Genomic DNA, 26,270 nt, shown 5'->3' on the forward strand with positions numbered 1-26,270 from the left:
CCCTTGTGGTTCTCCTGTACAGCCAGGCTGGGGTCCTGGATCGGTGAGGCGGCACCTGCTCAGGTCAAGCTATGAGAAAAACTCAGGGATGAGTCCACACATCCTAGGGTCAAGAAGGAAGGAATAAATGCCTTGTATGGTCTGGCCATTTACTCAGTTTACTCTTGAGCTGCAGAAAGCTGGACAGCAGTCAGTAGGCAGAAGCTTTAGTTAAGAATGAGCAGGAGGCCCATCCCGCTGCTATGAAATCCAAACCAGAAGTGACAGCGACATCGGTGCCACCATCAGCAGGGCACTGACAAGTGAGAAGGAAGAAACGTGAAGAAAGGAAGTTTATAAGGAAAAACACTCTGGCTTTCCAAACCACAGAGGACGTGGGCTGCGTTCAGAAACCTTCCAAGTGGATTCTTCATGGTGGCAAATGTGTAGACATAGGCAGGTGTTAGGAAACCCAGCATCATAAGGGCAGACGTGAAGGGCGGGGGTGAGGACAGTGGAGACCCTGCCCACGGTGGAGGAGTGAGCTGGGGTCGCTGGAAATGCGAGGCCAACCTGGAGCGCCCCCCTGGATCACTCCTCCCCTGAAGGAGGGGAGGCTGTGCCCCAGCACAGCTCATGCTCAAGGCAGAGAATGTGCATGCCAGGGACTCAGACTTCGAGGAGGAAATGGACGAGATGGGAGACAGGGAAACGAGACCCAGAGGCAATCTCGACGGTATGCCAACACCGGGGAGGAGGACAGGGTCTCAGCTGTGACCCCTGAGGACACAGCAGATGAGGAAACCAGAGACCAGATTCATTTTGTGTAGTCATCATCATGATCCAAAATGCCTGCCCGTGGCTTTTCCTCCAGAAACCACAGATGGAGGCCACATGCTGGAAAACCCTATGCTGCAAGGTCCACACTAAAGCCCCGCTGAAGCACTGCATATCCTAACAGGGGGTAGGTGACCCCACTCAAACCTCCACCTTCACCAAGAGGAAAGCCAGGCACGCGCTGGGAAGCTGGGAGCCTGAGCTGAGGAGGCACGCCTGCTGGATGCTGTGCTGTTACTCCTGGGAAGTAAGGAACGTCCAGGTGTGCAGGCCTTCTGTTCCTCACATCCCTGTCATGAACTCCCGCCTCCGAAGGCAACCCGGAAAAGTCTCTTTCTTGCAAAGAACTTCAGATCCGTCAACCACCTGAGAAGGAAAGGCCCAGAAACAGAAATACCCAATCACAGAAGCTTAACTGGACAGTGGTGACCGCTCCACAGCCACTGAAGAGGAGGCTCTGAAATGCGGAAACACACGTCGGATGTTAACAAAGCTCGGAGAGATCAGAGGAGCAAATGTGAGAATCATCTCCTAGGTGTGGGTCAACTACCTTCAGCAAGGTAAAAATAAAGGGAAAACTAAGAACAATTATTTCTGTTTCCTAGAACCATTTATGATACCATGGTGCATAGTTTCCTGGAAAATAAAAGACATTCATCTGAAAAATGGTATCAATTTATCTAAATTCAATAGAGAGGCTGTCGTAAAATAAAAATCTAAAAGATCATCACCTAAGAAATATTTATGAAAGGAAAAATAAGTCAATCACAACAACAAAGTAACACAAAACACCTAGGAATGTTCCTGTGATTCTCTATTTAAGAAAAACTATAAAACCTGATTAATACATGACAACTCTGAATATTGCTAAGATACCATTATTTTCTAGGTTAGGGTTAAATTTTAATCAATTTCCCAATGGGGTTTTATTTCTCCACAACTTTTTTGGAAAATTATTTTCAAATCATTTAACACAGGAAAATGTGAATATAATGGATACATTTATAGGATACTGATCCTTTTTTTTAAAATTTTTTTTTTAATGTTTTATTTATTTCTAGGAGAGAGAGAGACAGCGTGAGCAGAGGAGGAGGAGGAGTTTTTAAACTTAAAAACCTCTCAGAGAGAGAGGGAGACACAGAATTGGAAACAGGCTCCAGGCTCTGAGCTGGCTGTCAGCATAGAGCCTGACGCGGGGCTTGAACCCACGAACCATGAGATCATGACCTAAGCGAAAGTCGGACGCTTAACCGACTAAGCCACACAGGCGCCCCGGATACTGATCCTTTTAAATAGTTTGCATACACACAAACAATAGTGATATATACCCATTCTTTTAGGTATTAATTTTAAGTCTAAGAAACCTCACATTATCAAAAATAATCCTATCAAAATAACCATTTCAATTAGAAAAGGAAAATTGAAACTTGGAGTAATAGTTATTTTCCCATAGAAATTTCAATGATAGAGGTGTTCGATATTTTGTTAGAATTAAAATAGGTGGTCAAAACTACTAACATCAACAAAAGACACAGAAACTCTTCCTTATTTGCCTTTTATTCCAGAAGTATCAGACCCAGAGGCCCCTCAGCCACACCCGGCCTTGACCTGGAGGTTTTCAGGGCAACATGAATCACAAACGTAAACCAAAGATGGCAGCCAGATACTGCAGCAAAAGCAGGTGTGAGTTCCCCACTCTGTTCAGTTCCAATGGTGGTTTTCCATTTAAGAGAGGGGCTTTCAGGGCACCTGGGGGCTCAGTCGGTTAAGCATCAACTCTTGATTTCAGCTCAGGTCATGATGTCATGGGGGTTTGAGCCCCACATCAGGCTCTGCGCTGATGGTGCAGAGCCTGTTTGGGATTCTGTCTCCCCCTCTCTCTGCCCCTCCCTCTTTCTGCCCTCTCTGCCCCTTCTCTCTTTCTCTCTCTCAAAAACAAATGTTTAAGAGAGTGGCTTTCTCCTTAGAAGCAACCGTGTCATCCAAGCAAAGTGAATCTTGGTTCTTAACTGTTACACCCAATAGCGCGAGGAGACTTCATTGACAGAAGACATGTCTTTAGAATAACCAAAATATCTATAATGTTGGCTTCTGAGCTTTGCAAATACGTGAATTTTTTGTTTTTCTCTTTATAATTTCTTATCACAATTCTTCAGTGAACATCTAGGTCTATAATCATACAGAAAAATTATTTTTAAACAGGGAAAGCAGTATTTAAAAGAAATCTTTAGTTCTGCTATCTTATAGTAACAATTATTTTTCTTTACAGCATTTTCTTCTGATCTTTATTAAATGTAGTTTTTACGTAGTCATGTATACAGTGTCAAAATAATTTTTGGTTTTACGTTTTTTATTTACATTTTATAAGCACTGTCACCCTGGCTCCATAATCTTCATAATTAATATATGAATACTCTGAATAATATCCCAACAGAATGATGTAATCTAAGTTAAAAATTTCTCTCCAGTTAGGCATTTAGGTGTTTTTTTCTTCAATAGAGCCAGTGAAAAATCTTTGCGTATATAGTGTTCTTATGCTGCTGAATTCTTTTATTGGGATAATTTCCCAGAAATGAGATCATTAGCTCAAAGGGTATGAACATTTTTATATCTCTTGGCAGGTATTATGGCATCTTTCAAAAGGATTGTCCCAGCTGATACTACGCTCTAGAATGAATAAGGCTTTCTGTTTACTACTGCTGTACCAGCACAGGCTTTGATCATTTTTTAAGTTTACTTTTACTGGCTTAGTACAGATAAAACATTACCTTAATACTGTTCTAATTTGCATTCTTTCATAACTAGCGGGTCAAAAAAATTCTTTCCCTACACTTGCTTTTTACTTGTAGCCACATTCAAATCTAAACTGGGAAAGCTCATTTTCAGACCAGATCAAACACTATACAGTGCAAACAGACAAAGTATGGGGATTCCACAGGACCTGGAAACATGCATCAGTCTTCAAACTGGCAGACTAGAGATCCGAACTTGGCTCCAGCATGTCCTAACCATTTGACCTTGACTCACTCTAAAATAGGAAGACAGCTACCCCAGGTGGTTGCTCCTAGGACTGAGATACATGCTACTGGTTTTCAATCACAGTATACATCACTTCTAAGGCTTCAAAATTCCTGAAGCCAGATTTAAGACACAAAACAAATGAGCCAAGGACAAGAGAGGGAGAGGCAAATCAAGAAGCAGACTCTTATTAACTACAGAGAACACACTGATGGTTACCAGAAGGAAGGTGGGTGGGGAGATGGGTGAAATAGGTGATGGGGATTAAGGAGGGCATTTGATGTGAGGTGCACAGGGTGATATACAGAATTGTTGAATCACTACATCATACACCTAAAACTAATGCAACACTGTATGTTAACTCTACTGGAATTTAAAGTTAAAAAAAATTACTAAAGCCAGGTCTCACCCCAGACCACATGAGTCAGGAACTCAAGGGGTGGAGCCCAGGGGTGTGCATGTTTTCTTAAAAGCACAGGCAGAGACCTCTTCTCCATGGAGGGTTTCTGCCTCACACCCCTGGCTAAGCACACAGCCATGCACAGCACATGACTCTGCATTCCCACTCTGAGCTGACATTGCTGCCTACTTCATGTGGAAGACAGAAGCAGTTGCAGACTCCCCCCAGCACAACACCCAGCATGCCTCTGGATCCGCACACTTCCAACTCCACCTTCGCTCCAGCAGTGTGAGCAAATGGCCTCCCTCTCCACCTGCACACTGACTGCCAGCCCCGCCCACTTAAAGGTCACAGACCTAGCAAACACCCCCCTTCCCTAGTGTGTTAATTTCTCCCTCCTTCTCTACCAGATCAATCCCATCAGCTTGCAAATACATACTGTCACATCATCCGTCTTCATACACACACACACACACACACACACACACACACACACACACACCATTTCTTAACCTCCTACCCATCTGTGGTTTCCACAATATTCCTTTCTTCCCCTTTAAAGCAAAACTCTTCAAAAAAGGTTGTTTACACCTGCTGCCTCCAACTCTCCTATTCTCTCTTGAAGCCACTCCAATTAAGCTTTCATCTCCTTGGAAACAGTACAGCAAGATCATCAACTACCCCAGTTCTAAATTCAGTGATAAATTCTCTGTCTCATCCCACTTGATCTAACCACAGCTCTTTAAAATAGCTCCTCATGCCCTTCTTGCTTGTTCTTTGCTTGGCTTCCCAGTGAACCCTGTCTTCTGTTTCCTCTCCTATAAAACAAGCTGCTCCTCCTCAAACTCTTCCCATGGGGTCCCCTCTTCTCCCCAGCCCCGAGCACTGCAGCTCCAAGATGCACTTGGTCCTAGGACCTCTGCTCTACAGTCATTCCTTTGGAGACACAGTCTCCCTGCTTTGAATCCCATCTATGTACAAATTACTCCCAAGTACTGTGTATCCAACATGTTTATGCTGGGCAGCATGTGTGATGTGTGTTTTTATTTCTTACTCTCTCTGCGCCCTAAAAATATACATCGCTCAAGGACAAGGACTAGGTTTTATTCCCTGCTATCTTCCCAGGGCCTGGTACACACTAGGGGCTCAAAACGCATTTGCAAGACTCAAAGCCAGTATCTGCCTCCATCAACTAATAACAGATTTCCATACCCATTTTTTTAAAGAACACTTAGATAACAGAAAAGGAGCTCCTAGAAATAAGACTCAATAGAGAGGCTGGATCATAAACACAGGTGTAGAAATCTCATGCTGAGCAGAGCAAAACGCTAAAGCTGAAAAAACAGGAAAGAAAAGAAAATTAGGCAATCTTTCCAAAACATGCAATATCTGAATACCACATGTGCCAAAAGAGAAGATAAAACCATTCAAGACAACTTGCAACTGTGACTTCAAGTTTCCCAAATGAAAGAGACCACTGAGCGCCCCACATAACAGATGGATCATTGTCAAGAGATTTCAGAACACCATGGACAAAGTAGACCCAAGAAGCATCTAGAAGGTGGGAAAACAAGTAGGTTTCACAAAAAAGACCAAGGGTTAGAAAAGCACCAGTGGAAACTAGAAAACCATGCTTTCAAAGCAAAGGGAAAAGAATTTCAAGCCTGGATCCTATATTCCCATCCAACTGTCGATTAAGTGTAAAACTAGAATACAGCCATTTTCAGACATGTAAGGTTTAAAAAAAACTTACTGCCATGTTTTCTTTCTTAGGAAGCTGAAGGAGGATGCACTCCACCACAGGAGGGTTCAAACCAAGAATGAGGCAATTACAAGATCTAAAAACCTAAGCAAGGGGCAAGAGGAATCCCCAGGAGGACAGAGAGGGACACCTCACAGGGCCAGCTGTCAGCTTATGACCTTCCCAGATTGTGTCAGAACACCCAGAGAGAGATTTAAGTGATCATCTCCTCACTGTGTTTGGATACACTGGATACTGGAAATTTACACAACTAGACAGTATTCTGAAAATAAAATGTACGAGAAACAAAGCAGACGGTAAGTACTGATTTCATGGAAAGCAAACAGGGTGCAGGAGAGGAAAAGGAACTGTGCGTACAACCACATGTCTGGGCTTGTATGCTGCTTAGCGATGCGAGCACCGAAAATAGTCACAGCTAAAATTAAGTGTACTGGGAGGATGGGGGGATACAAATGAAGATGTGGAAAGTGGGGGTACAGAGGACAGTAAAAATGCCAAACCCGTCCCCACTACAGAGAGGCAATACATAATAGCTAAACCTGGGATTTGAAGATAAGGAGGGAATTGCTCTGAGTATCAGATAAAAAAAGTTGACACGGTTGCTGCTAGGGGGCTGGTTTTAGGAAAACCACACAGAGGTAGTCGTTTCTGTAACCACCTACATAGACATCTTCGAGACAGGAATAATGTCAGAAGGCCCCACCACACTGACCGGCAGGGGAAGAGAGCTGGATAGCAACTTTGCAGAAGGGTGGCTTAATGGTCCGTGTCCAAAGGTTACGCACGCACACGTCGGAGAACAACTGCTCCCCCAGGGAAACAGCTGAATGAATTTGGGAATTCAAAGGCCATGTTCCTTACACCAAAAAATTAGAAACTGCAATGTCATGCAATATCAGCCTAAGGAAAACACACAATACTAGAATCTAACGCAACCATCAGAAACAGAGTTAAAACTTGTATTTACCAAGACAGGAAAGTGCCAATATTCTGCCAAGTCAGGGAAAGGTTCCAGAATGGCAGGTGTAAACTCGCTTATATAACATTTTTAATTTGTGGGAACTCCTTTCCTCTTTTCCTAAATGGCCCCATGGCTTTCTCGTTTTGTTCAGGTTTTCGGCGTTTCCTCTTCAGAAGGGCTATATGAGGCCACTTTTTCTAAAACAGCCAACTCTTCCCCGGATCGCCTTACCCTGGCTTCTTTCACCCAACCATTTAGCAAAGACGCCGATGAATAACACCAGATCCAGGCTCAAATCCTAGCACCAGTCACCTGTGTGACAACAGGGACTCAAGCGCTTTGGTTTTCTCACGTAGAATTTGAAAATAGTAAGAAAATGTACCCAACACTTCTATGTTGGGGCAAAAAGCTGATTTAACGTGTGTAGTGTGCCTTCTTGGTTAAGAGTCAAGATTCAATACATGTCCAATATCAAAATCATCTCTTTTGCACTCTTCTAGATAATTTGAACTTTTCTCCTAATGAAAACATTCTTTTGGTATAGAAACAATAACACTTCAGTTAAAAAACAGTTTTACTCTAAAATTACAAAAAGCAGAGAAAGGGAAGAAAAAGGACATATAATTCAACATATAATTCCACTACTTGTCAATCATATAAAATAAGAAGTCTGTATGTCCTGGTCTGAAACTGTCCCTGCCCTCCAGTTAATTGGCAATTTTTTCTCTCTGCTTACACAGACACACATCTATCCATATACATCTTGTTCTATTAAATAAAACCAGGATCACGCTGTCTTTTCCCCCCATTTTTTGATATATTGTAGACACGGTTCCACAGCTCATCCTGGTTAGCTGGTACACAATGATCTGCTTCGCACCCCTATTCACAGACTGGCAGACGATTTGCCAATTTCTGCTACCACAGCACTATGAGGACTGTGAACGTATACCTTTACATATTGACCTATTACGAGATTCCTGGGGCCGGTGAGGGGAGTGGGGTGGAGCTGAATCATGAGGGACGGAATTCTTTTTCATTGTTTTTAAAAAATACTGAATAGACACAAAAATGGTTATAAGAGTCACGCGAGGTATAAGGCACCAGTGCTACGTAATCACTGCACACCCTTCACTCGGCTGAATGTTACATTTGAAGCTTCCCACTGCCTCCCCCCACCGTTCCCAAAGCCGTGCCAGGGACATGACAAGGGGAGCCATTTGTCAATCTTTACTTTTCTCTCTTTGATGAAAGGAATAAATATCCCATTAATGCTTCATTTTTCATTTCCTTAATCCTTACAAAGTATAGTATCTTCTAGTTTTATTGGCTATTTGCTTTTCTTTTTCCATAAACTGCTTATTCATTCCCTTTGTCTAGACTTCTTTTGGCCTGATTTGGGGGTTTTATTTTCTAATTTACAGACACGCTGTGTGCTGGGGATGCTAACCCAATGCTACTACTCATGTTGCAGAGGGTAACTCGTCTTTCACCCCAGAAAGTTAAACATTTTCAGGTGGATAGCTCTGTTAATTTTCCTTCGGCTTCCCACATTTAGATGAGTATTTGCCTATATACTCTTCAGAATTTTGTTGATTCCGTTGGGATTATTAACTGACGTAGGCTGTATTTTAGGATACGGTGGGAAACAGGGTTCTACTTCAGCTTCTTCCAGGTGTTCTAATAGCATTCACTGAGTAATACCTTTCTCAGCTGATAGGAAGACTTTATAGTATGTCAAATGTTCGTGCTTATAGCGACGAGTATCTGTACATGTGCACGCATGTGCACACGTGGTATTTACAGTGTTCTGGATTCTGCTCTCTTCCACTGCCCTGTCTAGCCCATGTAAGGTGATGGAGCTCAGTCAAAAGAACTCACTCACCTGCCCTTCTTCATCAAACGCCATGACCACCACTGCAGCTCCAAACTTCTTAATCTTTCTAGCCTTCTCCAGGAAGTCACCCTCGCCCTCCTTCAGACTGATGCTGTTGACAATGCACTTCCCTTGGCAGCATTTCAACCCGGCTTCAATCACAGCAAAATTGGAGGAGTCGATGCACAAGGGTACCTGAGATCAGAAGGGCAAGAAAAATCACAGAAAAATTACAAGTCACTACAAACTCCCACACAAGGGCTCCCAAATATTCCTTATTTCTTATTTAGGGAAACAACAAACAAGTAATAGTAGTGTGGGAGAAAGAGGATTTTTTAATGTTCTTAAAGCCCATTTTATTTATTTTTTTAAATAGTTTATTGTCAAGTTGGTTTCCATATAACAGTGCTCATCCCCACAAGTAGTCACACGTTTTTATGCTAGACTCCAGTTGTTCATAATTTGGTCTCAAATAAATTGTGGCAGTAGGTCAAAACCAGAAGAGATCAAAACAAAATTACTGGAGCAATCAGAAGAGTAAATCATGAGGTCTTCAGTTACATAGGGCCAGTCATAGCTGAGGCACTCTTGCGTTCACGATTTGCGAGTCAGACAAAGCAGAACAAAGAAACCCAGGTTGATAGTCAGCAGACTTGCCTGGGACCATGACATGAAGAGAGTCTTCTGACCTCCAGCAGAGCCCCCTTCCCACTGCTCAGAGGATTAAGAGCCGTTCCCCCTCTGATTCTGACGGACTTGGAACAAGTCATTTAGCTGCTCTGCACCTTAAATTCTTAAAATATTTATTCCCAGAAGAGTGACGGGGCTTTTTACTGCAGAGTTTTAGGACACGAATGAAAGATGGGTCAATGTTAATTCACTACTTACCACAGATGTCTAACTTAAGCATTTGCTAAGGGTCTAATGAAAGGCAGACAACCAGGGTGCCTGGGTGGCTCAGGTCATGATCTCACGGCTCATGGGTTCGAGCCCTGCGTCGGGCTCTGTGCTGACAGCTAGCTCAGAGCCTAGAGCCTGTCTTCGGATTCTGTACCTCCCTCTCTCTCTGACCCTCCCCTGCTCACGCTACCTCTCTCTCTCACTCAGAAATAAATAAAACATTAAAAATTAAAAAAAAAAAAAAAAGGCAGACAGCCTCATCCCTCAAAGCACTAGGAAGTTTCTTTTAAGAAGAACTTCACAAATCACGTCTCATCACAAATTCAATGGTAGAAAAATGAAGTAAGATTTTTAAAGATTTTAGAATCTATCTAAAAAATATTTTTAAAACTTGACAAAACAATGAACCTTCATCTTCTAAAGAACAAATGTAAAAGCTCACATACAATACTTCAATTTAATCTTGTTTTATCATATTGTTTACTCTGAAAGGCCCAAATGGGTCTCATCTTCCTGTAATAAGGAAGAACTGACTGAGCACCCCTGTGTTAGAAATGGAACCAATGATTTGGTAAAAGCAGGTAACTGTATCCTTCAAAGACATGGGAAGCAGGTTCCCAGGCTGTCCAGACAGCAGAGGAAAATCAGTTCTTGTGAGCAATTCCGGACACCTTGGAAACAGCTGAGCTGAAGTCACAGCTCTCTCTGGCTTATAACAAAAGGCTGTCATTAAAGGAGAAACTGACAATCAGAAACTGTTGGGTGCTCATTGTAGGAAGCCAGAAAACCAGTGTATGAAAGGACAGACCCATGGGACAACTGACAAGATTAAATGAGAGACAGAGTGAGGGCACATGAACTCCCCTGGAGAATAAACATTTCGTACAACCTTGGCAATGTCAGGCTCAGAAGCAATAAAGTTGCAAAATCTGGTCATTGCGCTTGTACCATCCAGCATCCCATCATCCATGTTGATATCCAGCACCTGGGCTCCCATTTCCACCTGCAGTTTGGCAATGCTCAGAGCCTCCTGAGGGAAGAATGCCAGAGGAGGCAGCATTAGGAGAGGAGTACTCAGGAGAAGGCTGGCCAAAGTCATCCCTACCTTCCCAGTAGTCCTTCTAAATCAGACTAGACTGGCCAGCCACCCCTACCCTGGGCCCGCTCTCCTCCCATCAGTCATCACAGACAGATGACTGACCCTTCAACATCTCCTTCGTCACATCATTTCATCACCCGGAATCCACCAAGGCTCTGTTTTCTTGCCATAGAAAAGCTATACTCCCCAGTGTGGTGTCCCCAGCCCTCCATGACCTGGCCCAGTCTTCTTACCTAACTGGACTCCCCACTCCTCCCCTCCTGGTTCCCTTCACCCAGCCTCATCTTTTCTACTTCAGGGTCACAGGTCACATTGTCCCCATACTTGGAATGCAATTTCCTTCCCTTCTATACTGTTTAGGACCCAGCTCAAGCCCCATCTCCTCCAAAAAAGAGTCCTCAGAGAAACCATCTGAAAACCTTCTGTTACTCTTCAATGTTTGCCAAGATATGCCAAGTACATTGCAGGCTACTGGCAAGAGTTACAAGAAAGAGGAGTTAAATAAAATTCAGCAGATTTTTATACTGGAAGGCTTCTCACATCCTGTAGTACATACACTATTACACCCTGCAAATATCCAAGAACAGGATATAATACGCAGCATTCCCCATCTACGACCATTTAAGGAATATTCTGTAGGATCAGTGCTCCAGAGAACATACTTCAGGTGGGAAACACTGCTTATTCCACAACGATCTGCCGCCTCCCAACTTCTGTAACAGCTGTGATCATTACTGCACGGTTTATGACATCATCCTGTCCTCAGGATTTCATGAGTATCAGCTTATTCCTCAAAACAGAGTGTAAGTGTTTGGGACTCTAGAAAGGTCTCACACATTTCTCCTGCTCTCCTTTGAACAATGCTGGGCAAAATATACACGTTCTATAAATGCTGACTGGTAAAACAGTTTATTTTGGGTCTTCACAGTCAAGTTCATAATGTAATAAAATTAGTAAGCATAAAATCAATAGTAGCTTCTGATGTCCTAATTTTTCCGTGGCTTAAGCCAACCACATGGAAACTGTATTAAAGCAGGAATGGGACCCTCTGGCATTGCCACGAGGAGAGACCATTCGGGATGACCCACGGTTACACAGGTAAAGGATCACTATAAAATTCAAAATCAAAATCAGAGAATGTTTTCCAGTATCAGCAATGTGTTAATACCATAAAGAATACAGAGCATACGTCCCAATTCCTATTCTCAAAGGGCTCACTCCTCACTGGGCTGTAGGACATAGTCCCCCAAACAGCCAACAGCGCTGCCATACGTGGGGGGAGTCTGGCGCAAGGCTGCCTGGAAGCAGGGAAGGGCCAGGTCTGTGTAGACTGAAACAGAGGAAGCCGCCTGAGAGGGAGAGTCTTCAGCTGGCCTCTGGAGGACAGACTAGAGGAAGCAGAGAACAGCCGGCAACCTGGTAAGATGAGCGATCAAGAGTTGGAAAGCAGAGATGCCAATATCCAACCTTTCAATTCCAGAAGAGTCACAGAATGAGAGCGTGGAGGCCCAAGCTTCCCACCCAGACTCACTAAGATGAAGTCATGTGTACAATGTGAGCAAACTCAGCACTGGAGTTTCTTTTAGGTCAGTGATCTTCCCAGCAAACCGTAAAGCCTTGAGGAATCACTACCTCAAGGGAAACTAGAATCAAATGAGGAGTCAGGCCCACTAACTCCCTTCCAGCCTCCACTGCCTCCTTGTCCTGTGGACTCTAGGCAAAGACAGCAGAGTACTTGGGGTCTATCACTTACTCCACGCGAAACAAGAGGCAAGCAGTTTAACTTGCCCCAAAGGCACATGAGTAAGATGGAGATAATAATAGTATCCATGTCACAGGTCTGTGAGGATTCAGTGAGTAGTGACGTAAAGTGCTGAGCACCGTGACTGGCACATGGTAAGACCTTACTAAATGCTAAACACTATTTTTGTTTGTTTGTTTATTTTTGAGAGAGAGACAGAGAGTGCGAGTGCACAAGCGGCGGAGGGGCAGACAGAGAGGGAGACACAGAATCTGAAGCAGACTCCAGGCTTTGAGCTGTCAGCACAGAGTGCGACATAGGGCTTGAACCCACAAACTGTGAGATCATGAGCTGAGCCGAAGTCGGATGCTTAACCGACTGAGCCAACCAGGTGCCCCTAAATGCGAGACACTGTTATTACCCCCATCTGCCTGCATCTTCCTAAAATGCCCTCTGTTCTCAGTATCAAATCTGTCAAATCTAAGGGCTGAAAAGGACGCCACAGAATGACCGTAAGAATCAAAACGTAAATAGAAACATGGCCAATGGAAGAATGCCATAGAACCATGAGGGCTCATGAGGATTTTAGAGGGGAACAAACATGGGGGGGAAAAAAGGCACGGGGGGTGGGGAGGGTAGAAGCAAACCTCCTGGAATATTCGGATGACAGGATGTGAGGTTGTCTGGTGCCTGCAGTGAGAGAAATGAACGGTGGCCTAAGGAGTTTGGATTTTATCCCATCTGCAAATCCCATTACCCCGTGGGAGCTTCTGGCCTGGGGACGACTGTGCCGGAAGCACACACTGGTGGCAGCAAGCAGCAGCAGGAGCGCAGGGAAGAAGACGATGGACAGGACAGCCAGGAACCGGCTAAGAGGCTCAGCTGGAGGACTGCAAAGGATGACAAATGGGCCCTTTCGTGGTGAGAAAAACTAAGTCCACTTTGATATTGGTTTCTGGAAGACCTATTTCCTAAAGCTTGCAAACCTCAGTGACAGCTGATGATAAAATAAATAAATCATCATTAAGACCCAGACTAAATTCCTCCAATTTTAACTTCTGATTTTAATAAGAATAAAAAGAAATCTATCTAGATGCTTAGAGGAGGCTCTACTGGCCTCAGATATTGCTCACCCACAGGGTGACCGAGCCTAAAAATACTACAGCTAAACTATCACGTAAACTTTCCAAGGCAGGGGCCTAGTCCTTCTTTTCTGTTTGCTTGTCTGTGTGAGTCCAGAGCCAGAAGAATCAGGAACACCACGAGTCACCTGTTTGATGTGATCATGAGGAAGTGGGTAGGAATTGTCTTGGCTTCCTCTTTCCCTAGAAGGATTCGTGAGAAGCCAAAATGAAGAGTACTCTCAAAATTTTTCAGCTTATTTCACAATTAATAGAAAAGACCGGAACCAGGATCCCTCCCATCTCACCCCACTTCACATGCAAAGCGCAGTTAGTTTTGACAAATGTTAATAATAACGGCTTTGGTTTCCCGAAGTGTCCCCCTCCCACCCGCCCAGCCCCACTGCTAACACACGTCACCGTCCCCCGCCGCTCCGCTAATCACTCTCAAAGGCAGAGCAGTTTCCTTTACACGCTGTCTAGCCAGAAACATGGCAGATGTCTCAAGGGTCATACTAAGATGCTCACTTCATAGTTTCCTGCCATGATGAGTTTAGCAAACTTCCTGGATCCTGCCACGTTACAGCGCTCTCCAATGTTAACAAAGTTGGTGTACGGTCCAATCCTGAAGGGCTCTAGACCTTAAAAGGAGAAGCATTTTGAAAATTTTCTGAAAATTCACATGATGACATGAGACAGACAGAAAATAAATGTTTTCATGAGAAAGAAAAGACGTCATGGCGGCATAGCCCATCTGACTAGGCGTGAGGAAGGACCGCGGCCTTCTCCCCCAGAAATACTTAAATGTAACAAACGCGACATATGTTACAGCTGCGTTTACAACCAGACCTCTCAAAAGTATTTCAGGGGTTTGAGCTCAAAATTTTTCTAAGGAACTGCATCATACCAGCTCTGAGAAACAAGGAAAAATCATCATCGTATCCCTATGTACACAAGAGTGTGGGACAAAGGCCAGGAGGTCAGGATCCACAGGACTGCTCCACAGCCGGCCACTCAAATCAGCTTGAAGCAGGTGAAGCAACTTCCTGCGTCCCACCAGCTGCGTGCCCAGAGCTTCACCTTCTGTCTCCGACCCAGAGGCCAAGAACCCAGGACCAGCAAGGTCAGATGGGGTCATAGGAAGGACCCAGGATGATCCATGGGAGACCGGAGTCGCCGTGGCACACTCACCACTCGTGAGTGGACTCTAGGAAAAGCAACTCGGGCTGCCTGCACCTCTTTCCTTATTTGCCAAGGATACACAACATCTCCCCTGTTATGAGCCAGTGTAGGGGCAAATACCAGCTTTATGGTTGGAACACATTAACCGAGGCAAAAAGCAACATGCAGTGTAAAGTATCACAACACAAAAAGCCTTTTATCTGTTTCTGTTCTAATTATATTTAAAGCACAAGGAGAGGGGTCTCGCAGGATCCAGGGACAGCCAGCCTCAGGTTCAAAGCCCCGTCCAGCTATTTCAGCGCACAGACCAGGGCCACTTTTTCATGGCCTCTGATTTTACAAAAGAGACATAAAGGATGTTTACTCACACCTTTTTTTCATACATTTTGCAGCACTATTGTAAAAATGAGATTAGATAACACTGATAAGCATAAAATTAGCACCCACAATCAGAGCTGTTGTTGTTAATGAGAGGAACCAGCTTTTGCATCCTTGGCCAAAGCACAGGTTGAGAAGGAACAAAACACAGGGGAGAGGAAAACAATGAATACAACATGAGTAATTATGAAAGTCTTCCAGACTCATTAACAGACTGGGAAGACATCCCTTTCCAGTTTTGTCTTGTGGTGTCTTCCCATGGGTAGTGACCCTCCACGTGAGCCTTGGGTACCCCTGATCCAGAGGCAGACCCCCGGGTTCGCAGAGCAGGCAAATTGGGGTGCCAACATTTACATGCTGAGGGCACCTTGCATTATTGCCCTACAAGCACTGTATACAATGTGCATCTCAACTGTTATAAATGTGAGGTATTTGATATAAAAACTACATTTTTCTTACGTCCACAATCTATAAAAGAACCATTTAAAAGAGTGTGTTGGATGTCATTCTTTTAAAATCTGATTGAAGGTGATTTTTAAAGCAATTTAGAAATAGCACAGGAAATTCAAATCAGAAGAAGAGGGCTCTTTGATTCTTCCCTATAAATTCTTTTTAAAAATCCTATCTAAACGGTTCTCTTCTTGTTTCCATCTTGGCAAAGTCAGTACAGTCAATAGTGTTCAGATCTAAGGATGAAATAACTATCCTACCACACCTCTCGCTGGCAGAAGCCACTTTCTGGAGTAAGGGGTGTGCTATCACCCCCTAAATCCCACTCCCTCTAGTCTTACTCTCCGTCTTCCCAAAAATAAAAAGAAAGCAAGGAAGACTGCAGAGGGTTTGTAACTGAACTTCACACTCACTCACTTGGATAAATTCTATGAAATATGTTCTGAGAAAAGGAGATGGTACTTTTGCTGTCCCTTGGATTTTATTTCAACTTTCTTAGAGGAACATAAGGAACAAAAATATTTCAATTTAGAGAAATGTTAAATTCTAAATTATTAGGGTGCATAATTTCCCACAAGCACTATTTGCAGAATCTCTAAGAATCTGTTATCGTATGCATATACACACATACATATACATATATGTGTCTACATATATGTAAATATATATACATACACATTTTTTTCTTTTTTCTTAAAAATAGCATCTAAGAATATGTCACTTAAGTATTGTGGGGAAAATATAAAACTTAAAGTTATTTCTCTAATACTTGGCATAATGGACTACTTTACTAATGTTCCTTATTTGAACATCAAAACTCAATCTAGAAAAGGGACGCTTCCCACCTTACAGAACTAATGAGCACTCAACAGAACAGTAAGTACACCTCTTTGTAAAGTCCTGAACACACGGCAAATGCAGGATTATTGCAAGATTATTATAGAAGCAAACAATTTTCTAGGAAGAGGCTGCCGTCATTACAAACCACTCAGCCTTAGCGGTTTGGAACTTTCAATAACTAATTGCAAATCTGGCGGTTAAAATGGTTAGCCTGTGGCCGAGAGTGTGTCCTCAAAGCAGTGCACAATAGAGCCGTGACCGTGTAAGTTCTGATTCGGAGCAGAGACACCACCTGGGCAAATCACCTGTGCCTTCTGCACATTTCCCACCCCTACTCTTCACTAGAATTCATTTAAATGCAAGAAAACATGTACGCCTCTTGACCTCAGAAACAAGTTACTTGGCACACACACATCACCACCACTTAGAATAAACATACAGAATTAACCCACAAGTGGTTTCTGAAATCATAAAAATCGTGTCTTCACCGCTTACCAGAGAGTAACATATGCTCTTCAAAAACAGTGGCAGGTGGAACTCTAGGCTTACAATTTTTCACAGCTTTGGCAATTTCCCTGAGTTAAAAGACAAAACACCATATCCATTAATTCAGAAGAAAATAAATTTAATTAAGCTAATTTCCAGCTATGAAATTAAGTCTATTTAACATAATTATGCACATAATTATGTACCTAATTCCAAATGTGCAGCAGCAGTTATGCCTTTTAGTTTTCTCAGCAATGCTAAAAATGAATGTATAAACTTGAACTTTTCTCTACCTGCCCAGTCTGCTGGGCACTGACTGTACCAGCCTCTGTGCTGAGAGATATAAAACCAAGAGATGGGATGGTTTATGCAAATGCCAACGGTCAATCCCCTCCTTTCTTTCCCAAACCCATAGGTGTCCTTCCCTCCATGAACAATGTTCTTGCTTCTTAGTAGTTTGAAAGAAAAAAGGTTTCATGGTTGAGGAGGAGCACACAGCAGAGGGGGTCCATAAGTGGGGGCCTGTGTTTAGGTCTGTTTCTCTAAGCAGAGAAAGCACAGAGTAGGGAGGGTACATAGTAATAAATCACTAAAACACCAAAACAATTACTCTCGAAAATTTGCTTGGATTCTGCACATACTTTTTAACCTTATTGGCTGTACTAAATTATGTCTTTGATCAACTTGGAAAAATCAGGCCGCTCCACTAAATTTGTTATGAACTGATCACTTTGTTGCCCCTCAGATTAGTATGCGGACGCTCAAGTAAAAGCAGCACATGCACACGCGCGCGCGCACACACACACACACAGAGACAGGTAGGTAAGTAGACAGAAATAGAAATATCTATTCATTTTATTACTCAACCTATGTGTATATACACACATATGCACAAACACACAGGTTATTTTTTAATATTATTTTTGAGAGAGAGAGCAAGCGAGGCAGAGAGGGAGGGAGTCACAGAATCTGAAACAGGCTCCAGGCTCCTAGCTGTCAGTACAGACCTGACATGGGGCTCAAACTCATGGACTGTGAGATCATGACCTGAGCTGAAAGTAGACACTTAACCCACTAAGCCACCCATGCGCCCCAACTCACAAATATTTTTAAAACAACACTTTTTAGGGGCTCCTGGGTGGTTCAGTTGGTTGAGCATCTGTTTTTGGCTCCAGTCATGGTCTCATGGTTTTGGGTTTGAGCCCCAACATCAGGCTCCACGCTGACAGTGAGGAGCTTGCTTGGGATTCTCTCTCCGCCCACCTCCTGATCCTGCTCTGTAAATAAAACTTTAAAAAGTTAATAAATAAAAACAAAACAACTCTTTTTAAAAAGGAGATGATAGGGGTGCCTGGGTGGCTTAGTCGGTTAAGCATCCGACTTTCGCTTAGGTCATGATCTCGCGGTTCGTGGGTTCGAGCCCCACGTCGGGCTCTGTGCTGACTGCCAGCTCAGAGCCTGGAGCCTGTTTCAGAGTCTGTGTCTCCCTCTCTCTCTGACCCTCCCCTGCTCACGCTGTCTCTCTCTCTCCTAGAAATAAATAAAAATATTAAAAAAAAAAAAGGAGATGATAACCTTAAAAACAAAAAGAGACCTAAAGATACACTATATTCAACTATCGATAGCTTTTAGATATTACTTGAAAGATGTTTTAAAAATTATATCTTGAGGGTGTTATGCTGAGTGAAATAAGTCAGGCAGAGAAGGACAAATATCATATGTTTGCACGTATAGGAGGATTAGGAGGAACTTAACAGAGGACCAAGGGGGAGAAGAAGGGGGGAAATGGTGGGGGAAAGGGAGAGAGGCAAACCATGAGAATGCTGACAAAAACTGAGAACTGATGGGTGGAGGGTGGAGGGGGGATAGGCATGGAGGAGGGCACTTGTGGGGATGAGCACTGGGTGTTATGTGGAAACTAATTTGACAATAAACTATTTGTAAAAAAAAAAAAAAATTATATAGGCTTTTAACAGTCTATCACAGAAGCCAACAAAAACAGTGAAATGTTAGGGACATCAGAAGGGAGGACACATCACATGCACAGACTCAGCACAGTGGGATGACTGGTTCAAAACACAATCAACCATCACTCCAGAGAACAAGCAAGTTACAAATAGCCCTAAGCTATACCTTATCTCACTAAATTGCAAGCCTCTTTAAGCCACACACTGTCAAGGACTTGATCACATGCTCTCCTTCATGTCCCCGTCCCTCAGATGCTCACTCAACAACATGGGTTAAGCAACGACTTCTCTCAACCTTAAGGTGGCTGGTTGTCATGCGTCTTTTCCTTCTTTGAGAGAACTAATGGAGACATGTGTTCACCCACAGGAAATATTAGCTGTCCCTCCTTGGCTTTCTGAATACTAGTCAGGCGTTTACAGATACAGTATCGTGATATGTGGAATTTGCTTTACAATGTTCTAAGGGAAAAAAGTTGGGAAATAGAAAAAAAAAAGAGCAAATGCTGAAAATTATGGAAACTCTGTGACAGGCATGTGGGTGTTCATTTTATTACTCTTCCACTTTTTTTTCTGGAATCTGTCACCATATAAAGGCATCTTAGCTTCCTGGGGCTGCCATAATGAAATACCACAGACTGAGTAGCTTAAACGGCAGAAATTTTTTTCTCAAAGTTCGGGAAGCTAGAAGTCTGAGATGAAGGTGTTAGCAGAACTGGTGGCCTCTCTGGCTCACAGATGTCTTCTTCTCCCTGTGTGTTCACAGGGTCCCTTCCTCTGTAATCTCTTCTTACAAAGACACCAGTTATACTGGATTAGGGCCAATCCATGTGATCTCATTTCACCTGAATCATCTATTTAAAGATGCTATCTCCAAAACAGCCACTTCAAAGGAACTGGGAGGTTGGGACTTCAACATACGAATTTTGGGGGTGGGGGACACAATTCATCCCACAACAAAAGGTACAATACTTAGAAGGGATAATCACCTGATATGGTCTGGTGTTGTCCCGCAGCATCCACCCACTACATTGACCAAGCCGTCCGCAGCAAAGCTCTGCATTTAGGAAAAGACACTGTTTCACACACTCCATCCGAATTCTAAATTAACCCTCCATCACTTCAGCGGAAAATAGATCTACATTTCCTGAATAATGAATTTTTCACTAAAAAGAGAGTTAAACGTACTTAATCCAAGATACAAAGCTTTCACATGCCCTAGAAAGTTAAAAGCAGAAAACACAGCCCAGATACTTTGAAATCCTTTATGCCATTTAAAATGCAACGAAGTAATCATTTGCCTACTTGGACATAATAAAGGTCTGTTTTTTACCCACATGCTGAGTGGAACCAATGTGAGCTGGAGAGCACATCAAATAACACATAAAGTACATATCGGCTTTTACATTTAAATTAATTTAAAATTTTATGGGGTGCCTGGATGGCTCAGTCAGTTAAGTATCCAACTTTGGCTCAGGTCATGATTCTGTGGTTTGTGAGTTCAAGCCACCCGTCGGGCTCTGTGCTGACGGCTCTTGCTCTGTCTCTCTCTCTCTCTCAAAAAGAAATAAAAATAAAAATAAATTTTTTAAAAGAGAGAAAGAGCAGGGGAGGGGCGAGAGAGAGGGAGAGAGAGAATCCCAAGCAGGTCCCAATGCTGTCAGTGCAGAGCCCGACGCAGGGCTCAATTCCATGAATCGTGAGATCATGAGCTGAGCTGAAATCAAGAGTCGGACACTTAACAGACTGAGCCACCCAGGCACCCGGAGTAGTTCAGCTTTTGTTATATACACACTGGGATTGCTTTAGGAGGAAATTTTAAGTTTTCTAAATATTCTCTAGTTATTCTAAGATTCCATTTCTGTAGCTCTTAAAAACTGAAGAAAAAGAGAATCATTAACCTTTAGCTGTGTGGCCATCATGTGCGGAGTTTCATCATAGCCACCGAAAGTGTTGGGAAGACCTAGGAAAGCAGATGACAAGTGTTACTGAAAACTGCCTTAACACATAGACTAATGTTTGTGAAAGCTTTAGGTTTAAAAGTTAGAAAAGTTTATAATTAAATGATGATTACTTGCAAAATCAAATAATAATTCTTAATAATGAACATAGTAAATGAAAAGATATCACCCCTGCCTTCAAAAAAAAAAAAAAATAATTCACAGAGGCAAATAAACAGAGACTATTTCTCTTCCATCTGAAAGAAGAGTCACTACTAGATGGGACAGGATTTCTCCACCCCCAGCCCATTCCCATGACGGGAACTCAATCTTGTCAGCTAGCTGCTTGGGATGGGACCTGGGAGAGTACTACGTCCCCTTTGAATTAATGAGAGCACCTGATATTAAACTGAAAACAAAACAAAACATAACCAATCTCCTCTCAAATAAATGTTCCCAAGTAAAACTTTAGCATCCAATTAACCAATTTCCTGTTTTATTTATCAACTCCTTCATGTTATCTTACTCCTGGTGGGAAAGTTAGTTTATTAAGCATTAAAATGTATGTATTTGGGAAAAGAAAGCTGGAAAATGATTTTTAGCCCTATGGAGCTAAGCAAATGCTCAAAAACATTAACCAGGAAACCTGGTTAATCCAGAATGGGTTACCAGTTTCTAACTGGATAGTTTGAGAACTGTCTATAAATCTCTTAAAAATTTTTTTACATATGGTAAACTAGAAGAGCTAACTTTTAGAAAGGGATAAGCTAACACACAGGTTGTTAACACAGCAGAAAGGACAGGAGGTCTCCCTCTCCTCCTCCTTGCACTCCTCTCTTTGGCCACATTCACACGGCTAGCACTGTCACCAAGAGCAAGGCTCTGCTTGGCTATGTACCAGGACTCATCCCCTAAAAGTTCTGTCTAATTCTGAGGCTTCCCAGCTGAGTCAAACTGTTCCTTCAAGTCCAGAGGGAAACAGTGGTCTAGACCCACTGTATTTTCATTTAGAAGATTCCCACTGAATGTCAACTATATACCAAGACCCACAAAATAAACTCTTTTAGCCAAACTCTTTTAATCCTACTACCCCCGTCTTGTGTATTTGGATTTCTTCATGTGCAACTCCCTAGAAATACACACCTGCATTGGGATAACAGAGGACATAGGCTGTTGTACATTTTCCAATTGTTTCAATAAAAGGTCTCATTTCAGCTGCACCCAGGGCACAGTTTAATCCAATGCTGTAAAAACAAAAGGATATTAGGAGCATCATCGTGTATACAAAACATTTTCATATATAAAAAGTTACAATAAAGAAAGGACTGTATCTAAGCCAAGCAGATAACAAATCTCCACTTCAGCTTTAGCACCTTTATTCAGATCTATAGTCAAAGCCATTTCACCGACAGCCCATGAAGCGCTGAACATTTCTGTCCACGTCTCCCACATCAGGTGATGTTACAGCTAAAGGAACTGCCTCTGCATATCTCCTTGAATAAGTTCACAGCTTGGTCAGTGGTATCCTGTGAATAGTAATGCCTACAACTACCACTGCTAATAAACATCTGGTATGAAAGCAACACATAACAGAGAGAGAAAGGAAAATTATGGAGGCAGAAAGCACACTAATGACATACAGAAGCTACTCTGGCAATCCTGGTGTAGAAGACCAAGATTTATTAGTCTTTGCTCTATAACCAACTTGCAAAGTGACCTTTGATTTATAATTTGTCCTCTTAGAAATAAAGCTAATTTCTTTGTCTATAAAACCAAGTTTCATTTTGCAAATGAAACTTACTGTGGACTCAAATAACAAAGATCTAAGCAGAGCTGCTCTAACTGAAGTAATTGCACCAATCCCACTCTCCATGGGGGCTCCCAAGGCCTTCAGGAATTCAGAAATTAACTATGAAGCTACTAGCCTGGGAGATCTTTTAGTTTTTCATAGTTTGCTTTTTTTCCTTCTACTAGGATTCCTAAGTGCAGTGTGGTATACTAGATTAGATCTTAAGGCAGAACAAAGGGCATTCGTGTAAACACTTGAAATCTGAATAAAGTCTAGAGTTTAGTTAACAGTAATACTTTCTCAGTTTTGACCCAAGAACCATAGCTATGTAAGATGATAACATTCAGAAAAATTAGATGAAGGGAATATAGAAATTCTCTCTACTATCTTTGCAACTTTTCTATAAGTCTGAAATTACTGCTCCCCAAAAAAGGTAATTTAACAAACACACACAATACCCATTCATGATAAAAACTCTCAGCAAACTAGAAACAGAGGGAAACTTCCTCAACTTGATAAAGAACATCTACAAAAGAGCTATACTTAACATCATACTTAATGATGTAAAACTAGATGCTTTCCCCCGATATCAGAACAAAACAAAGAATGTCCATTTTGATCTCCTACTCAACATCATACTGGAAGACCCAGCTGATGCAAGAAGAGAAGAAAATTAAAAAGTATACAGATTGGAAAGGAAGACATAAGTCTGTCTTTGTTTACAGATGAGATTGTCAGTGTAAAAAATCCCAAAGAATCAACTAAAAAACTCCTGGAACCAATATGCAATTATATATAGCAAGATCACAAGGTTAATATAAAAAAGTCAATTGTTTACCTATATACCAGCAATTAGCAACTGAAATTAGAAATTAAAAACACAACACCATTCACATCACCACCAAAGCAAATGAAGTACCTGGGTATAATTCTAACAAAATATGTATGAGATCCACATGAGGAAAACTACAAAACTCTGAAGAAAGAAATCAAAGCAAATATAAACAGGTGGAGAAATATTCCATGTACATGAATAGGAAGACTCAGTATTGTTAAAATGCCAATTCTTCCCCATTTATAATGTGTATATATATATTCATTCACACAATCCCAATGAAAATCCTAGCCAGTTATTTTGCAAATCAACTGATTCTGAAGTTCATGTGGACAGGCAAACAACCCAGAATAACGTGTACAATACTGAAGGAGAAGAACAAAATGGAAGGAGTGACACTACCTGACTTCAAGACTCACTACCAGCTAAGGTAATTAATGGTATCAGCGAAAGAAGATACAAATATATCAATGGAATGAAATAGAGAGTCCAGAAAAAGAACCACACAAATACAGCCAACTGATCTTTGACAAAGGAGCAAAGGCAAACCAACAGAAAAAGGACTTGCTTTTCAACAAATAATGCTGGAACGAAGGTATATGCACATTGTAAAGAATTCAACAAGACACAGATCTTACACCTTTCACCAAAATTAACTTGAAATGGGTCACACTTAAATGTAAACTGCAAAACTATTAAAGGTACATTGGGGCGCCTGAGTGGCTCAGTCGGGCGGGCGTCCGACTTCGGCTCAGGTCATGATCTCATGGTTTGTGGGTTTGAGCCCCATGTCGGGCTCTGTGCTGACAGCTAGCTCAGAGCCTGGAGCCTGCTTCGGATTCTGTGTCTCCGTCTCTCTCTGACCCTCCCCTGCTCATGCTGTCTCTCTCTCTCTCTCAGAAATAAATATTAAAAAAAAAAAACTATTAAAGGTATAAAGATATATATAAAGATAACACAGCCTCAAACTAATATTACACCGTGTTAACCAACTGAAATTTAAATTAAAACTTGAAAGAAACAAAAGATAACAAAAAAGACTTAGGTGGCCATGACTGTGGCAATGTTTTCAGATACAACACTGAAAGTAGGAACAATGAAAGAAAAAACTGACAAGCTAGACTTTACTAAAATTAACAACTTCTGCACAGCAGAGGACACTATCATGGGAAGACAAGACACAGACTGGGAGAAAATCTTTGCAAAACACATATCTGATAAAGGAATGGTAATTAAAAGTTAATAAAATCTTAAAATTCAACAATAAATATATATGCACCCAAAAGAGGATCAACAAAAAATATAAAACAATTATTTACAGACCCAAAGGGGTAAATTGACAACAATACAACAACACGGGACTGTAACACACCACTTCCATCAATGAAGATCATCCAGACAGGAGATCAATAAGGAAACATCAGCTTTAATACGATACATTTGACCAATGGACTTAACAGTGATATCTACAGAACATTCCATCCAAAAGCAGAAAACAGGTTCTTCTCAAGTGTACACAAAACATTCTCTAAAAACACATGTCAGGACACAAAACAAGTCTCAAAAAATTAAAGAAGACTGAAATCAAGTCAAGCATCTTTTCCAACCACAACCAGAAATCAATTACAGGAAGAAAACTGGAAAAACGACAAGTATGTGAAGATTAAACATGTTACTAAACAACTGCTATGTCATAGAAGAAATCAAAGGAAAAATTAAAAAGCTACCTAGAGACAAATGAAAAGAGAAATATGACACACCGACATCTCTTGGATGCAGCAAAGGTGGTTCCAAGAGGAAGGTTCAGAGCAAAAGAGGTCAACCTCAAAAAACAAGAGACATCTCAAATGAATAATTTAACCTTACACCAGAAGAACTAGAATAAGAATTAAAGGAGGCCCAAAGTTAGCAAAAGGAAGGGAATAATAAAGTTCAGAGTAAAAATAAATGAAATAGAGGCTAAAAAAGTCAAACAGAAAAAGATGAAAGAAATGAAGAGCTGGTTCTTTGAAAAGATAAATGAAATTGACAAACTTTTGGCTAAACTCCCTAAGAAAAAAGGAGAGGGCTCAAATAAATAAGATCAGAAATGAAAGCAGATAACTTACAAGTGATAAGAAATAAAAAAAAAAGTCGTAAGAGACTATTATGAACAATTATATATCAATAAATTGAACCTACAAGAAATGGATAAATTCCCAGAAACTTACAATCTTCCAAGGCTGAATCACAAAGAAATAAAAAATCTCAATAAGCAAATTATTGTACTAGTTTGGAGACTGAAGCACAAAAGTCCAGGAGCAGAAGGCTTCACTGGTAAATTCTACCAAAACATCCAAAGAAGAATTAATACCTATCTCTTCCAAAAAACTGAAGAGAAGGAAGTGCTTCTAAACTAACTTTATGAGGTATTACTCTGATCCCCAAAACCAGACAAGGACACCCCCAAAAAAGAAAATGACAGGCCAATATCCCTGATGAACAAAGATGCAAAAATCCTTAATAAAATATTAACAAACCAAATTCAGCACTACATGAAAAGGATCATACACCACGATCGAGTGGGATTTATCCCAGGCATGTAAGGATGGTCCAACATCTGCAAGTCGGCCAATGTAATACACCACATGAACAGAATAAAAAATAAAAATCATATGATCTCAACAGATAAAGCATCTGACAAAATTCAACATCCACTGATGATAAAAACTC

The 26,270-nt window shown here is 41.7% G+C and overlaps 1 protein-coding gene across 1 annotated transcript in view; it reads right to left on the reverse strand.

Moving 5' to 3' along the window:
- The window catches only part of MTR (5-methyltetrahydrofolate-homocysteine methyltransferase), a 102,525-nt gene that overhangs the window by 46,939 nt on the left and 29,316 nt on the right, over positions 1-26,270 (reverse strand). Inside the window, exons 9-15 of the mRNA XM_039247166.1 lie at positions 22,078-22,178; positions 20,896-20,957; positions 19,984-20,051; positions 17,040-17,119; positions 14,223-14,335; positions 10,623-10,763; positions 8,843-9,028 (exon numbers count right to left, since the gene is read on the reverse strand). Of these exons, the coding sequence (XP_039103097.1) occupies positions 8,843-9,028; positions 10,623-10,763; positions 14,223-14,335; positions 17,040-17,119; positions 19,984-20,051; positions 20,896-20,957; positions 22,078-22,178 (751 nt within the window). The remainder of the gene's footprint in view (positions 1-8,842; positions 9,029-10,622; positions 10,764-14,222; positions 14,336-17,039; positions 17,120-19,983; positions 20,052-20,895; positions 20,958-22,077; positions 22,179-26,270) is intronic.

This window comes from Hyaena hyaena, unplaced genomic scaffold (assembly GCF_003009895.1).
Source record: "Hyaena hyaena isolate Hyena2069 unplaced genomic scaffold, ASM300989v1 scaffold_288, whole genome shotgun sequence".
In the NCBI taxonomy this organism is placed as follows: domain Eukaryota; kingdom Metazoa; phylum Chordata; class Mammalia; order Carnivora; family Hyaenidae; genus Hyaena; species Hyaena hyaena.